At 38.2% G+C, this 16,894-nt stretch overlaps 1 protein-coding gene across 1 annotated transcript; it reads right to left on the bottom strand.

Moving 5' to 3' along the window:
- Positions 1 to 259: 259 nt before the first annotated feature.
- Positions 260 to 604, bottom strand: LOC138899132 (protein DOS2-like). Its single transcript, XM_070185254.1, has one exon. It carries the CDS (start codon positions 602 to 604, stop codon positions 260 to 262), a length of 345 nt encoding a protein of 114 aa, XP_070041355.1.
- Positions 605 to 16,894: the final 16,290 nt, after the last annotated feature.

Here is a 16,894-nt window from a genome sequence, read left to right as displayed (position 1 = left end):
AGTGCATGAACCTAATTCTTTAGAACAATATTTTCATTTTCAGTATCACAAGTCCTAAGTTCCAGGTTTTTGCACTTTGCTTTTAAAATGACACACTCCTTTGATAGCCGTTCCTTTTAAGTATTCACATCTTCAAACTCATCAATTAACCCCAACAGTAATTCAAATAATCTTTTTTAGACAGAAATTTGATCTTATCTTTTAATTGATAGACACTTACCTCATGTTCTTCATCAGATTCTCCAATAGCCATTAGAGCTCATTCATCATCATCATCATCATCATCATCATCATCATTATCATCATCAGAAACCTCATCTGAGCTATCTTCCCAAGCAACAACCATTGCTTTGGTTGATCCCTTATTTTTGCTTTTCTTGGGATAGACCTGTTCCTTCTTCCTGTTCCTTCGTTCGTCTCTTTCCTTTTTCCATTCGATCTCCCACAAAGGACAATTCTTGATCATGTGACCAGGCTTTCCACATTTATAACAACCATCATTTACTTGCTTCTCTGGAGCTTTGGCCTTGCTGTATCTTCCACTTCTTGGAGAATCTTTTCCTCTCCTTAGGTGCATCTTGAAGTCTTTGGTGATCATTGCCATTTAATCATCTTCTAAATCATAACCTTTAGTGATTCCGAGTGCCAGACTCCTTTCCTTCTTAGGTACATCCATCTTCATGGTTTGTCTCTTAAGTTCATAAGCTTTGAGATTTCCAATCAACTCATCCAAAGGAAGTGTAGCAATGTTCTTTGACTCCTGAATGACAATGATCTTGATTTCCCATATGACTAGTAAAACCCTAGTTAGGATCTTTTCAACCCTTTCTTCTTTTTCAGAGATAGTCCTTCCAAGATACTTTAATTCATTTGTCAAGGTAGTTAACCTTGTGTATATCTTTTGAATGGTTTCTCCAACCCTCATGGAAAAGTTTTTATATTGAGAAAACAACAAGGATCCTTTTGATCTTTTCACCTAAATTGTTCCTTCATGGGCCACTTGCAGCGTGTCCTATATTTGCTTGATAGTGGAGCAACCTTAGATTATGCTGTACTCATCAGGACCAAGTCCACAAACAAGATTTTTCTTGGCTTTAGCATTTTTAACCCACTTCTTCAAATCCTTAGTAGTCTAGTCAACTCTTGTCTTTAGAACTTCCTCACCTTCATCATTCTTCTTCAGTGTTGACAATGGGCCATCAGTGATTATATCCCATAGCTCATAATCCTCCTGCAAGTGATCTCTTATCCATGTTTTCCAGTAGGAGTAGTACTTGCCATTGAAGAGTAGTGGCCTCGCAGTGGATTGCCCTTCCCAATTTTCAAGTGTGCACCGATCTTGATCTTTTCCTAAGGTGTTAGACTTTTCAAGGATAACCTGTTCTGATACGAATTGCTGTTTTATACTTCAATACTACACAAGAGGAGGTAATTTGTGTAGTATCCAATTTTTGCGTGCACTGAATTATAGAAGGACCTGGTTCTTCTAAGCTTTTATTAACCTGCTATTGCGGAATAAATAATGAAAAATGTAAAGAACACAAGTGTCACGCCCCAAACTCGGGGAGCGTGACTGGCGCTCAACCAAGTGAACCCGGCCGAGCAAGCCTGTTGAATTTTCTTCTACCTAAACTCATCCATGAATAAAGAGAATACATATTTTCATTAATCAAACAATAAAGTGATCATTTCTGCAATACCAATCCTTACCATTTGCTACTTCATTTTAAAGTCTCAAATTTCACACACATTTTTCATAGTCCGAAGTGGAATGAGTAATTCAAACACAACATAACTAGTTTGACTTCCCCAGCACCAATATACAACCTACACTATGTCTACGGAGCCTCTATAGATACAGAAGAGTGTTATGATAGTGCCGGCAACAAGGCCCCCGCTATACCTCGAGACGTGATAATAATATGAACAGAAGATACAATACGTGACCCCGGGATGAAGTGGGACTCACCAAGTCAACTGGGAAGAGGATGTACCACTATCGCTGATCAACACTTCCTGCTATGGAACCACCTGCATCCATTTAAAGATGCAGCTCCCCCGGCAAAAGGAACGTTAGTACTGTCGAATAGTACTAGTATGTAAAACTAAACACTATCTCAACAGAATGAATAATAATACAAGGGGGAACAATCAAGAATTCAATAAGAGCTTCAAATAATACTAAAACATCAAGTTAAGGATCACATAAGTTTTCAAGTCAATTTCCATGTTATTAGGTTGGGTGATCTTTAGTGCTGATATACCATAATTCACAATACCACCGTATTCTTACACAGAGTCCGATCACGACCCGATCGGCTAGGTCGTCTCATTTGAGACATCAACTATAACTATAATTTTATTATAATTTCCAGCACAGTCACAACCATGTGTGCGGCATGGCGTCAGATCACGGTCCGATTGGCTAGGCCATCTCACCCAAGACATTACCTTTTTTAGTCAATTATATCACATCATACTTCTTTCATATCGTTTCGATTCATTGGCATTAGTGGCCTCAATTATAAAGTCATTCTTGGCACTTGGCCGTATTTCATAATTCCAGTTCCCCTTTCCACATTCAAACATCATTATCATTATCAACAACAATAAAGCTTCCCATTCAAGACATTAAATTCACATATGAGCAATTTGGGAATCTTAGGCACGTAGAGGCTTTTCATACAATTTGTCATAACAACCTTTATTTCCATTTTGACTTGAAGTCTTAACATTTTTAACACATATTACATATTTTGAACACATCCTCAATGATAAGGTGATATGATGAAGCATTTACAATACATAGTGAGCATATATCCTTCAACACAAGCACATTCGGAATAGCCAATTCTATTTTGATCAATTTGGGAACATTCGGAATAGCCAATTCTATTTTGATCAATTTGGGACTTACACCAATTACATAAATACCATGGGATTCGATTCTAAGAAGAAGGGGGTTTAGCCAACATACCTCAATTGAGCCTCTTTTAAACTCTAAAATATTTCGGAATTCTTAGCAACTTCGATCTATTTTAGAAATATAACAAGTTGGACCAAAATTAGGAAGATGGTTATGATTCTAGCTCATTTGGGCACGTTATCAAACACTAGGTGTGCATTGATGTTTTTAAGGCCCTTTTGTGAAAGATTCTATCATTCCCCAATCCATTCTCTACCATTTTTAGATCACAACCTTCCCACATTATTTGATAACACATGCATGCAAGATAACAACCTCCCACACCCAAGAATTGTCTTTCTAATTATCCCATTTTTTTAATTTTCGAAATTGAGAGCTAGGACATAGATTCTTACCTTTAGGATGAAGACTTTCTTTGTTAATCCTCAATGATTGAGCAAGAATTGAAGGATAATAGGTTGAAGGTTACTCCCCACACTAAGCACTCTTTCTCACTCTAAAAGTATCAGAAATTTGCTCAAATTTGACTATGGCATATGTTTTATCGAAGTAGGGTCGAGTTATAAAAACTCAAAAATGAAGCTGCGGGACAGGATCTGCAGTCGCATATGTGACCGCATAATGATTCTACGGTCCGCGAAATGACCGCGAAAAATGGCCTTCAGAACTGGGCTGGCCTGCTTCACTCTGCGGCCGTTATGCGGCCCGCATACCTGTTCTGCGATCGCATAATATGCCGCAGAACCTCCCTCTGCAAATATTCCAAGGTTGATTGTGCTACAAGAGTGTGGCCAGTGAAATGGTTGTGCGGTCGCATAACTGGCCGCGAAATTGACATAAAAAATGGCCCAAGTGGCTGTTTCACTCTGCGAAATATTTTCCTTCAACTCCCCAACGCACTGTTCAATCCAAAAAGTCCGAACCCCAATTTTTAAAAAATATTTTACTTACATCCTCCCCCACTTAAGATCATTCATCCTCGAATGAGGATCAAGACTCACTATTAGCATCCTATGCAACTCAGTTTTCATACCACACACCAGCAGCCCCAAATTCGACTAACTCCCTCAATTTCCAAAATATTCGCCCAAGTTTCCCCTGTAACTGGGCTTATCCCCCCTGTTAGAGAGCCCCAGAAACACATCCTCAAAACATATATATAATCCAATGACATAACATAACTCATAACAACACCAACCGTGGCCTCACATACAATATATTTAGAAAGAAGCACTTTTAATTAACTGAACAAGTGATACAAGAATCCATAGGTGACATTTTTATAAAACGGTTACATAGATTATACAAACAAACAAGGATACTTCTTTTTCATCTCTTCCTCGGCCTCCCAAGTAGCCTCTTCAACCTGCTGGTTTTGCCACAACACCTTCACAGAGGAAATTTCTTTATTCCTCAACTTTCAGACTAGCCTATGAAGAATGGCAACTGGAATTTCTTCACAGGATAGTTCTTCATTAACCTCAATGGTCTCAACTGGCACAATAGCTGACAGATATCTAACTACCTTATTCAACATAGACACATGGAATACCGGGTGCACTAATGACATCTCGAGTGGTAGCTCAAGTTGTACGCCACCTGACCAATCCTCTGAATGATTTTGTACGGCCCGACATACTTCGGACTCAATTTCCCTTTCCTTACAAACCGCATTATACCCTTAATGGGGGAAACCTTAAAGAATACCCAATCATCTTCCTTGAACTCTAAGTCTCTGCGACGAACATTCGAATAGTAGTTTTGACGACTCTGAGCACTTTTCAATGCTCCTTAATGATCTTAACCTTTTCCATAGCCTGATACATGAGGTCTTGTCCTATCAACTCAGCTTCTCCAATCTCGAACCACCCAATGGGATATCTACATCTCCTACCATATAATGCCTCAAATGGTACCATCTGAATACTAGCATGAAAGCTGTTGTTATAAGCAAACTATATGAGTGGCAAATGATCTTCCCAGCTACCCTTGAAGTCAAGAACACAAGCACGCAATATGTCCTCAAGTGTCTGAATAGTCTACTCTGCCTGCCTGTCAGTCTGTGGATGGAAGGCTGTACTAAGATTCACTTGAGTACCCAAACCTTGCTGAAATTTCTTCCAAAATTTTGCCTTGAATTGAGCCCCTCGATCGGAAATGATAGAAACTAGAGTGCCATGTAGCCTGACTATTTCCTTGATATACAACTGAGCATACTGTTCCACTATATCGGCAGATTTAAGTGGCAAGAAATGTGCTGATTTCGTGAGCCGATCCACAATCACCCAAATTGAGTCAAACTTGCGCGGAGTGCGTGGTAATCCTACCTCAAAATCCATATTAATCATTTCCCACTTCTACATTGGAATTTCTATGTTCTGTGCCAACCCACCAGGCTGTTGGTGTTCAGCCTTCACTTGCTGATAATTCGAACATCTTGCCATAAAGTCCGCCACATTCCTTTTCATGTCACTCCACCAATAGACTTCCTTAAGATCATGATACATCTTCGTAGAACTTGGGTGCACGGGATACCTAGAAGTGGGAGCCTCGGTCATGATTCTTTCTCAGAGACTATCTATGTCTGGAATACATAATCTCCATTGGTACCTTAGTGTACCATCATCCACGCCAAGAGAAAAAGTCACGGTCTTATGTTTACGAATCCCTTCTTTCAACTATTCCAACAATGGTCGTTGTGTTCCTTCTCCTTTACTTCCACAACAAGCGATGATTCAACCCTATTTTGTACAATTACCCCACCTTCACTAGAGTACACAAGACGAACTCCTAAACTAGCCAACCCATGAACCTCCTTGGCTAACAACCTTTAATATGACTCCAAGTTGGCTAAATTACCCATAGATATTTGGCTAAGAGAATATGCCACAACATTAGCCTTCCCCGGATGATATAGAATATTGATATCATAATCCTTACGTAACTCAAGCCATCTTCTGTACCTTAGATTCAATTTCTTCTATTTGCAAATTTTTTGAAGGATATTTTGGTCCGTGAATATATCCACCTGGACCCCATACAAATAATGACACCAAATCTTTAATGCAAAAATCATAGCCGCAAGTTCTAAGTCATGTGTTGGATTGTTCTTTTCATGATTTTTGGGTTGCCTAGAGGCATAAATGATCATCTTGACACATTGCATCATTAGTGGAACATCTATATCACATTTCACTTTCATATGACCTCCTAGGAATTGAGTTCTACAAAAATTTCCTTGATACGGTTACAATCTTATTAGTACTTGCAACCTATTTTTCCAAATTTCTCAACAAAAGACATTACTAGGTCAGTTTTCTTATAGGACCATCTGTTTCAAATGAATAACATCTACTAGGTTGCGCGCACACCCTGATAACATCAACCTGCATGGCATTGCCTCAAATGTGAAGTAACATCATTCTTAGACCTTTCTTAGCTACCCTCTTTCCTCTTTATAAGTCTTATAGGATTTTAAGAAACCACTCTACTTACCTTGTGAACATGCTCACGATCCCTATTTACTGCTAAACACTTCCCAAAACACATATCAACACCCTTTATATATATTCAATTCAACAAAAGTCATTGGCCCGAACATGGCCTTTTCTGAAACTTGAGATCCTTCTAAATTCTTCAACGATGACTTCTTGTTTTCCTTATGAGTGTAGGACTTAGTCCACCTAATTCCATCCTCGATGAGTAACTCACCTTATTCCCAGTATTGTAGTCACCAATAGTGTTTCCTGATATTGCAGCTTAAGAGCTATCATGTTAAACATGTTTGGTTCGTAACAAGTGTTCATCCTCTCTCAATATGTTTCGAACATTTCCCTTTTTTTCCTTTGGGTAGATTGTGTTGTTTTTTTCCCTCTTTGATCGCCCTTTGGTCTAGACAATATGTTGGTACTATATTTTATTTGTGACTGGAGCATTCATTCCCATCCCATTTTGCCCTTACTTCATAGTTGACAGCCTTATTGTGCCACACACTTGTCTGCCTCCCATGAACTTGTAGTATCATTATGCCTTGTTTGTTGAGTTTATCACACTACCACTTCATCACCAGAAGTCTCACTTTCCAATGATATATGTAGACATGAACTCCCTCTAAATCTTTTAGTTGATATTCAGGTCACTCAAGTCGGTTGCATTATATTTGATCCTTTATATCTTCTATTAACACTTGTGCTCTAGGCAAGTCCACCATTCTGATACGAACTATTTTGCGATAGCCATGACCATCTCAATTTATAGATTTTCTTCCAATTCTTCTTGCTTCATTCTTTCTAGTTATTGAATAGCTATGTGCTCTTCCATACGTTACTTGGTTTTTTTCCTTAGTTGGGAATTCATCCTACTCGCCTCTCTACACTTGTTGGGATATCTGTGGGAAAATGTGTTCACCCGTGTATCACTTAACACTTCCTTGGTTGTAAGATTCTTAAAAGACTCTCCATGAAGTACAAATGCACTCTTGGGTTATTATAACATCACATTTATCTCTCCTACTCATTCTATCTTTCTTAAAGCCTTGGTACTTTAGCTAACTCACAAATCCGTGATTAACTCATTCTAAGAACTCGCAAGCCTTTCACATTTGATCTGTAGTACTTCCTTCGGTTCTATTGTCCCTGACTCTCTAACAAGTATAAAATCCTTTTGCAAACCTTACTGTTAGTTTCTAGTATTGTTGGCCCTATCGTGTATATTGTCACGTACGAAGAATTTACATTTCTTAACCTTCCACATTATTTTTGTACTAGTAGTTTATCATTTGCATATCCTTTCAGAGAATCACGTTATCCCTTACCACTTTTCTAGACTACACATGTCTTTAACAAAATATCCAAACATCATAGCTACATGGCCTTACTCTCATTTTATTGTACATAAGTAGCCTCACCATGCCCTTTCCCTCCCCACTTTGGGTGAATGTTTCACATTTCGACACAAGTCTTGAATTTAGCAATTTGAGGGACACATGTTTCATATCTCTAGTCCTCTTGTATGTGATTGACTATTAGGGAGATTTAAATCCCCAATGTATTAACCTCATAAGTTCTATACTCTTATTCAGCCACACATGCTTGGGATCTAAATCCCTCGTGTCAATATCCTTTTTGGAGTGTAACACAACTTCGCACATTCCTGGAATTTTTATAACATTCATAGTGCTAGGGTCTTCTCATTGTGGGTTCAATTGACTCTCCTTTCATAACTTCTTGTCTCCCGTGAGAGACATACACATTTACCATTACTCTCCAGGCCATGCCTTTCATATATCACGTGCCTTTGTAACTCATATACATGGTTCCTACACTATCCACATGTACTAGTTAAGCTTAGGTCTCATTTATCACGTCAATGCCTCTTTTGAGGTGGGTAATCACTTCTAGAACTCTTCTCATATAAAGTATGCTCATGGTACTATATACTTATCTTATATGGCCATACCATTCATTCAACATGATACATGTGCCATCTATTTAATATTCAGGCCTTTACCCATTTGTCATGTCATATGACAACATTACTTGGAATAAGCAAAATAGCATTTAAACTTACCTTGAACCTCAACGCACGAGTTAGAAGACAATGTCATAGTATAGCTCTATCGCATGATCTGGAGAGTTGAATAAGGGTAATGTTCCTAAAATATCCATGTAGCCTCCAGCTTGTAGATGTGGTCGACAACACACCGATAAGAAGGACTCTACTAGACATAGCTCCGAGACATCCTAGGATACTTTAAAACCTTAGGCTCTGATACCAAGTTTGTCACACCCCAAACTCGGGGAGCGTGACCGGTGCTCAACCGAGTGAACCTGGCCGAGCAACCATGTTGGATTTCCTTCTACCCAAACCCATCCATAAATAAAGAGAATACATTTTTTCATTAATCAAACAATAAAGTGATCATGTCTGCAATTCCAATCCTTACCATTTGCTACTTTATTTTAAAGTCTAAAATTTCACACACATTTTTCATAGTCTGAAGTGGAATAAGTAATTCAAACACAACATAACTAGTTTGACTTCCCCACCACCAATATACAATCCACACTATATCTACGGAGCCTCTATAGATACAGAAGAGTGTTATGATAGTGCCGGCAACAAGGCCCCGGCTATACCTCGAGACGTAATAATAATATGAACAAAAGATACAATACGTGACCCCGTGATGAAATGAGGCTTACCAAGTCTGTTGGGAAGAGGATGTACCACTATCGATGATCAACACTACCTGCTATGGAACCACATGCATCCATTTAAAGATGCAGTGCTCCCGACAAAAGGGACGTTAGTACTATCAAATAGTACTAGTATGTAAAACTAAACACCATCTCAATATCATGAATAATAATACAAGGGGGAACAGTTAATAATTCAATAAGAGCTTCAAATAATACTAAAACATGAAGTTAAGGATCACATAAGTCCTCAAGTCAATTTCTATATTATTAGGTTGGGTGATCTTTAGTGCCGATATACTATAATTCACAATACCACCATATTCTTACACGGAGTTCGATCACGACCCGATCGGCTAGGTCGTCTCATTTGAGACATCAACCATAACCACAATTTCATTATAATTTCCAGCACAGCCAACACCATGTGTGTGGCATGGCATCCGATCACGGCCTGATCGGCCCGAGACATTACCTTTTTCAGTCAATCATCTCACATCATACTTCTTTAATATCCCTTCGATTCAATGGCACTAGTGGCCACAATTATAAAGTCATTCTTGGCACTTGGCCATATTTCATAATTCCAGTTCCCCTTTCCACATTGAAACATCATTATAATTATCAACAACAATAAGGCTTCCCATTTAAGACACTAAATTCACATATGAGCAATTTGGGAATCTTAGGCACATATAGGCTTTTCATACAATTTGGCATAACAATTTTTATTTCGATCTTGACTTGCAGTCTTAACATTTTTAACACATATTCTATATTTTGAATACATCCTCAATGATAAGGTGATCTGATGAAGCATTTACAATACATATTGAGCATATATCCTTCAACACAAGCACATTTGGAACAACCAATTCTATTATGATCAATTTGGGACTTACACCAATTACATGAACACCGCGGGATTCGATTCAAAGAAGAAGGGGGTTTAGGCAACATACTTCAATTGAGCTTCCTTTAAACTCTAAAACGTTCTGGAATTCATAGCAACTTCTATATATTTAAGAAATATAACAAGTTGGACCAAAATTAGGAAGATGGTCATGATTCTAGCTCATTTGAGCACATTATCAAACACTAGGTGTGCATTAATATTTTTAAGGCCCTTTTGTGAAAGATTCCATCATTCCCCAACCCACTCTCTACCATTTTTAGCTCACAACCTTCCCACATTCTTTGATAACACATGCATGCAAGATAACAACCCCCCACACCCAAGAATTGTCTTTCTAATTATCGTATTTTTTGTAAATATTTTCAAAATTGAGAGCTAGGACATAGATTCTTACCTTTAGGATGAAGACTTTCTTTTTTAATCCTCAATGATTGAGCAAGAATTGATGGATAATAGGTTGAAGGTTACTCCCACATACTAAGCACTCTTTCTCACTCTAAAAGTATCAAAAATTTGCTCAAATTTGATTATGGCAAATGTTTTATCGATAGGGTTGGGTTATAAAAACCTAAAAATGAAGCCCCAGGATAGGATCTGCGGTCGCATATGCGACCGCATAATGATTCTGCGGTCCGCGAAAAATGGCCTTCGGAACTGGCTTGGCCTGCTTGACTCTGCGGCCGTTATGCGGCCCGTAGACCTGTTCTGTGGTCGCATAATGCGCCGCAGAACCTCCCTCCGCAAAATTTCCAAGGCTGATTATGCGACAAAAGTGCGGCCCACGAAATGGTTGTGTGGTCGCATAACTGACTGCGAAATTTTCATAAAAATGGCCCAAGTAGTTGCTTCACTCTGCGGCCATTTTGCGGCCCGCAGAGTGATTATGCGGCCGCATAATGGGCCGCGGAAATGCCTAACTCTGCAAAATAGTTTTCTTCAACTCCCTAGCACACTGTTCAATCAAAAAGCCTGAACTCCGATTTTTAGGAAATATTTTACGGGGCCTTACGACAAGTATTTTTACGTGAAAAAATTAATACGACCCAAGATAGCCAACATGGGCTTTGGATGTCAATTGATGGCTACTTTCGCAATTAGAGGTTATGTGTGTAATTTGCCATCAATTGAAGACTTTGTTATTGGAGGCTATACTTGTAATAAGTGACTACACTTATTTCTTTAGAATTAGCTTAGGGGTAGTTAGGTCATTTGTAGTCAAATACCTACTCTACTATAAATTGTCCTAAAGGTTTTTATTTTAGAGAGACTAATTTTGATGAATGATGAATACTCTTTTAAGAGGTGTAATGGTGGTTTGCCATTATTGATGACAACTTTATTCAAGATGCGTTCTTTAAGTGGAATTATACTTCCACTTGAAGGTATTACTATAGTTTAGGTTCACTTTGTTGTGTAATTGTTGGGTGATTGATTATTTCAATTGTTTTGCAATTACTACTTTGTTGGGTCTATTATCAAATTCTATCCTTTATCTTTAATTTCTTGTCTTCCGTATTTAGATTTGTATCATTTGGTATCAGAGGCTGGTTTAGTGTTTATTTATACATATACTAGCAAAGTATTTAATTTTATTTGAAAATCCCCCGAAAAAAAATATAATTCTTCATGTTCTTGAGTTGAATCTTTGATTTTTTGGATCTTGATGCATATTGATGTTTTAAATTGATTGAGTTTTGCTATTGTGACTCACCAAAGCCGGGGCGGCATGGCTGGCATCCGATACCATACTCGGCCCGAGTGTACCACTCTGTAACTGTGAACTCTAGAGGGGTAACCCTCAACTTAGGCCGACAAGGCCTACCTGCAAATTGACAATACCAATCAAGGTCGATGAGACCATATTCTGAATAATCTGAAAATAACATCTCTCTTATTTGAGGGGTAAACATACCCAGAATCTCATATATTTAATTGTGCAGGTCGACGGGGCTGCCATGAATGTCTCCAACCAGCAATACCAAACTGAACATATACACAGGGCTGGCAAGGCCACAATATTGGTATGTAAAATGCACATGACTCATCTACAAGCCTCTAGAGATAACTGAATTGTATCATGGTCGGGACATGGCCTCGACCTACCAATCAAACATGTATATATAAAATGGACTCCGAGGTCTAGATATGGTAAATCTGAGGAAGTGGAGCTTATCAACCAAGATGATGTTTGACTTTATCTGATGTGAAGGTCTATCCAGCTGTCTATTAGTACCTGCCAACATGAAATGCTGCGTCCCCAGCAAAAGAGACATCATTACGAAATAATGTACCGAGTATGTAAGGCAAAAAAATAACTAAAAGTTGAAACTTAATATAATAACTGAAAGTAACTGGGAGTCAAAAATAATCTGAAGATATGCTTACCTCTTGTTACTGACTCAATTCTCTCAATATAGTAAGTAAAATAGTTGTCCACCCCTATAAGGCTCGGTACGTGTAACTGCCCTGCCATAGTAGGCTCACACATTGGACGCTCGGCCATACTAGGCTCTATATCTAAGCCATTCTGGGCTCGCTCATAGGTGCTCAGCCACAGTAGGCTCGGTATATAACTTAGCATCTGATCAGAGGTCGCCCAATAGGGGCCTACCCACCGATTATAGGTCGATGATGGTGAAAATACTGTAGTACTGCCCAATAGGTGTATGTCCACTGATTATAGCTTGATAATGGTGAAAATACTATAATACTGTATATATATAAACCCTCTACTCTCTTGACTAAATATAAAGTCCCGATAAGGGAGAATTATAACTTATGAGCTGGGAAATTGATACGATTGAGAGATCTTTGAACGAAATTGGTGGTTGATTTGGAAAGAGGGTGCAATGGGGATTGTAAGGTGATTTTTTAGGAAGGTTTGTGGTGTTCCACCGCCGGAAGGCGATTTCTGATTGGCGGAGTTGGGCGGCGGATGAGGAGAGAAGAAAGAGAGGAAGGGCAGCTAGGGTTCTGAGCAATGTGGGAAATGAGATAAATTATCAAATAGGAAGGTAGGTTTGTCGTTTTAGCTATTAGGTAGGAGGAAACGACGTAGTTTTTCCACCATACTGTGTCGTTTCGTTGCTCTGACCTTTAGGATACTTGGATTAGATATGAGGACTAGGCTGTGGGTTTAGGCTAGTGTTTAAACAATTGGGCCATTATCCTTGGCCCAATTATGTTAAATATTAAGCATCCTTTTCTTCTTTGTTGTTTTTCTTTCAAAATTAGTCACTTATCCTAACACACTTAATTTAAAACTAATTTGCAAAGTTAAACCAATTAAATATCCTTAGCCTAGCAATTAATCAACTAATTAATTAATGAGGCAAAGCAAAGAAAGAAGTTAAAAAGAAAAACTAATATGTAGTGTGCCTAATACTCCCCTTTTTTTTGACTTTTGTATATTCTAGAAATGCAAGTAAAATCTAAAAATGTAAAAGGTAAAAAATGCAAAATACTTTTGTCATTTTTTATGATTTAAAGTACCTCTAAATATGCAAAACAAATTAACTAAAATATAGAAAAAAATCCTAAAATTCTATAAAATAATTAAAGACTATTTTGGAATTTTTTAGGAGCAATTTCATATATGAGGCAAAAATTATGTGCTCACATTGACACATATTGTAATTTCGTGCAACTCGTATGATCTCAAATATTAATTTTGATTTTACTTCCCATTCATTAGTCACTATAGGTACCACTTTCTTATGGAGTGCATACAATGTTGTAGTGAGACCGTTTTTACAAGATCATTTCTTCTTTAGGTCACTATGTTTAGGTTTAAGCCTTCTTCCTTATTTCCTTAGCTAGTCTTTCATTGTAGTACTTAGGGAAGAGCCTCTGACTCTTGTCAAGCTGCGAGCTTATTACATTATATACTCGACAAATATTTTGATGTTCTTACTCTCCTATAATTATTCTTAGTTACTTACCTCAGTGCCCTTATGCTCGTAGGGTTACTTTCGAACTCAAATTTTGATTGTCTCCCCGATGGAGCTCTCTTTTACATCCGTAACACTTATACAATACCATTAACTACCCCAACTCTTATCTGAATATTTCTTAACGATTATGATCTCGTATCTATGATATTGAATTACCTATGCTGGGGTTCACTACATTTATCTTGCACGATCAGTTGATTTATCTATGACCTCTTTCTCGAAATAAGAATATGACTTTATGGCTTATACTCTTTTATAGTCTCAAGGCATGTCACCTCTTGTCTTTTCCTCTTCACTTGACTATAGACTCTGCCATCCTACCATATTTTGATTTACTGTTATCACTCATTTATCACATCTTACTCATAATGCTTCAATTATTCTCTTCTTATTATCGTGCTAATATTTTTGTCTACTACCTTATTCTGAAAAATTCAATGAAACATTCTTTCTCTTTATCTCCCCTTGCTCCATCTCAGTGGCTCTTCGGGTTGCCAAACATTCTCTCTTTACTAGGGATGAGAGTCATACTAAAGTAAATATTTATCCCTTCTAGGATGCCAGTGCCTATCTTCTCAACTTTATGAACATTCTAGTATTCATATCTAATTGTACTATTCTAGAGTGCATCCTCTAGGTTTCTCACAAGGAGAACTATTATCACGTTTTCAATATCCTTCGGAAATGTCAACTAATGCTAACAATCCATCCACCATTTTAGGTTACTCTAACCCCAGTTTGATCCTTATATCCCATCCTTCTCTTAAACTATATATGTTAGCTCCCATAAGGTATAATTGAGATGGGTATGGCCAATTGTACATACCTCTGTTATAGTTGAAGGTAACTCAGAATGCTTATATTTCTCTGCCTGAATTGTAAACACTGATAATCTTCACTAACTGGGTACCTCGTACCCTCATTCACCTTGCTTATATTATATGTTGAAACTTATTCTTTTACCTTCTGATACACCCATGGCCTGCTATTCACGGGGTGTGTTTGATATTCCTATCTGAGGGTCTTAAGCTGGAAATTTGCACATCTGGTATGCACGATCTAATAGGGCTACGTCGTCACTCTATTAGTGCCCTTACCTGTTGCTGTATTAGCCCTCTGGTTAGTTGTAATCTTTCTAATTGCAAATATCTTTGTATCATTAGTAAACATAAGTCATGGATCAAACTCTTATGTCTCAGCTGTATAGCACGATTTGGATTTGAAAGAAGGGTAACAGACTCCTAAATGCCTTGTAGCTTCCTGTTTATATAATGTGGTGCAGACCACATCTAGAAACAAGGCTTATAGATTCCTTAAGATAGAACTGCTATGATACCAAGTTTGTCACGCATCAAACCTGGGGTGGCATGGCGTGGCGTGGCCGGCACCCGGTACCATACTCGGCCCAAGTGTACCACTCTGTAACTGTGAACTCTAGAGGGGTAACCCTTAACTTAGGCCGGCGACGCGTATCTGCAAACCGATAATACCAATCAAGGTCGATGAGGCCATATTCTGAATAATCTGAAAATAAAGTCTCTCTTATTTGAGGGGTAAACATACCCAAAAGCTCATATACATAATTGTGCAAGCCGACGGGGCTGCCGTGAATGTCTCCAACCAGCAATACCAAATTGAACATATACACAGGGTTGGCAAGGCCACAATACTAGTATGCAAAATACACAAGACTTGTCTACAAGCCTCTAGAGATAACTGAACTGTATCATGGTCGGGACAGGGCCTCGACCTAGCAATCAAACATGTATATATATAATGGACTTCAATGTCTAGACCTGGTAACTCCGAGGAAGTGGGTCTTACCAACCAAGATGATGTTTTATTCCATCTACTGTGAAGGTCTATCCAATTATCTATCAGGACATGCAGGCATGAAATGCAGCATCCCCAACAAAAGGGATGTCACTACAAAATAATGTACCGAGTATGTAAGGGAACTGAATAACTGAAAGCTGAAACTGAATTGATAATATAATAACTGAAAGTAACTGGGTGTCAAATAGAATTTGAAGATATTCTTATAGAATTTGAAGATATTCTTACCTACTAATACTGACTCAACTCTCTCAATATAGTAAGTAAAATGGCCGTCCGATGCTATAAGGCTCTATACGTATAACTGTTCTGCAGTAGTAGGCTCACACATTGGCGCTCGGCCATAATAAGCTCTATATCTCGGTTATTCTAGCTCGCTCGTAGGAACTCGGCCACAGTAGGCTCGGTATATAACTTACCATCTAATCGAAGGTTGTCCAATAGGGTCCTACCCATCGATTATAGCTCGTTGGTGGTGAAAATACTGTAATACTGCCCAATAGGGGCCTGCCCACCAATTATAGCTCGATGGTGGTGAAAATACTGTAATATTATGTATATATATATAGACCCCCTACTCTCTTGACTGGAAGAAGACATTACTTAACTGAATATAAAGTCATGATAAGGGAGAATACTATAACTTATGAGACTAGGATAATGTACATAGATTCAGAAATATGAACTTCTCTTTATGTCTCGTTATCAAACACATGTAGTTACGCGATCATGCCAAAATGAAGGAAAGATTTTTTCATTAGCATACCTTAACCTCGTTGAGTCCTTAATACCTTCCAAGAAACTCTACAAACAACTCCACTTAATCTACCATAGCATAAGGAGATTCAAAATCAGTGCTAAGTAGAGGCTATGTCCGTAACTTAAGCTAGTAGCTTGTTTATGTAAATTTGGCAGCATCTCCCCTGTAACAAAGGCCTCCTCCAATACTATATACCAGCAACAACAACCAGAGCAATCCAAAAACATATAAGTATCAATAACAAGATACCATATAACAACAAGAAGTCACAACTACTTCATGACGAGCGGCAAGCTCCGATTGGAA

This window comes from Nicotiana tomentosiformis, chromosome 9 (assembly GCF_000390325.3).
Source record: "Nicotiana tomentosiformis chromosome 9, ASM39032v3, whole genome shotgun sequence".
Taxonomy (NCBI): Eukaryota; Viridiplantae; Streptophyta; class Magnoliopsida; order Solanales; family Solanaceae; genus Nicotiana; species Nicotiana tomentosiformis.
This window is presented reverse-complemented; position numbering and strand designations above follow the sequence as displayed.

Excerpts from the sequence above, each read along its gene's own strand:
- LOC138899132 (XM_070185254.1), bottom strand. The coding sequence starts at position 604 with ATGGCAATGATCACCAAAGACTTCAAGATGCACCTAAGGAGAGGAAAA.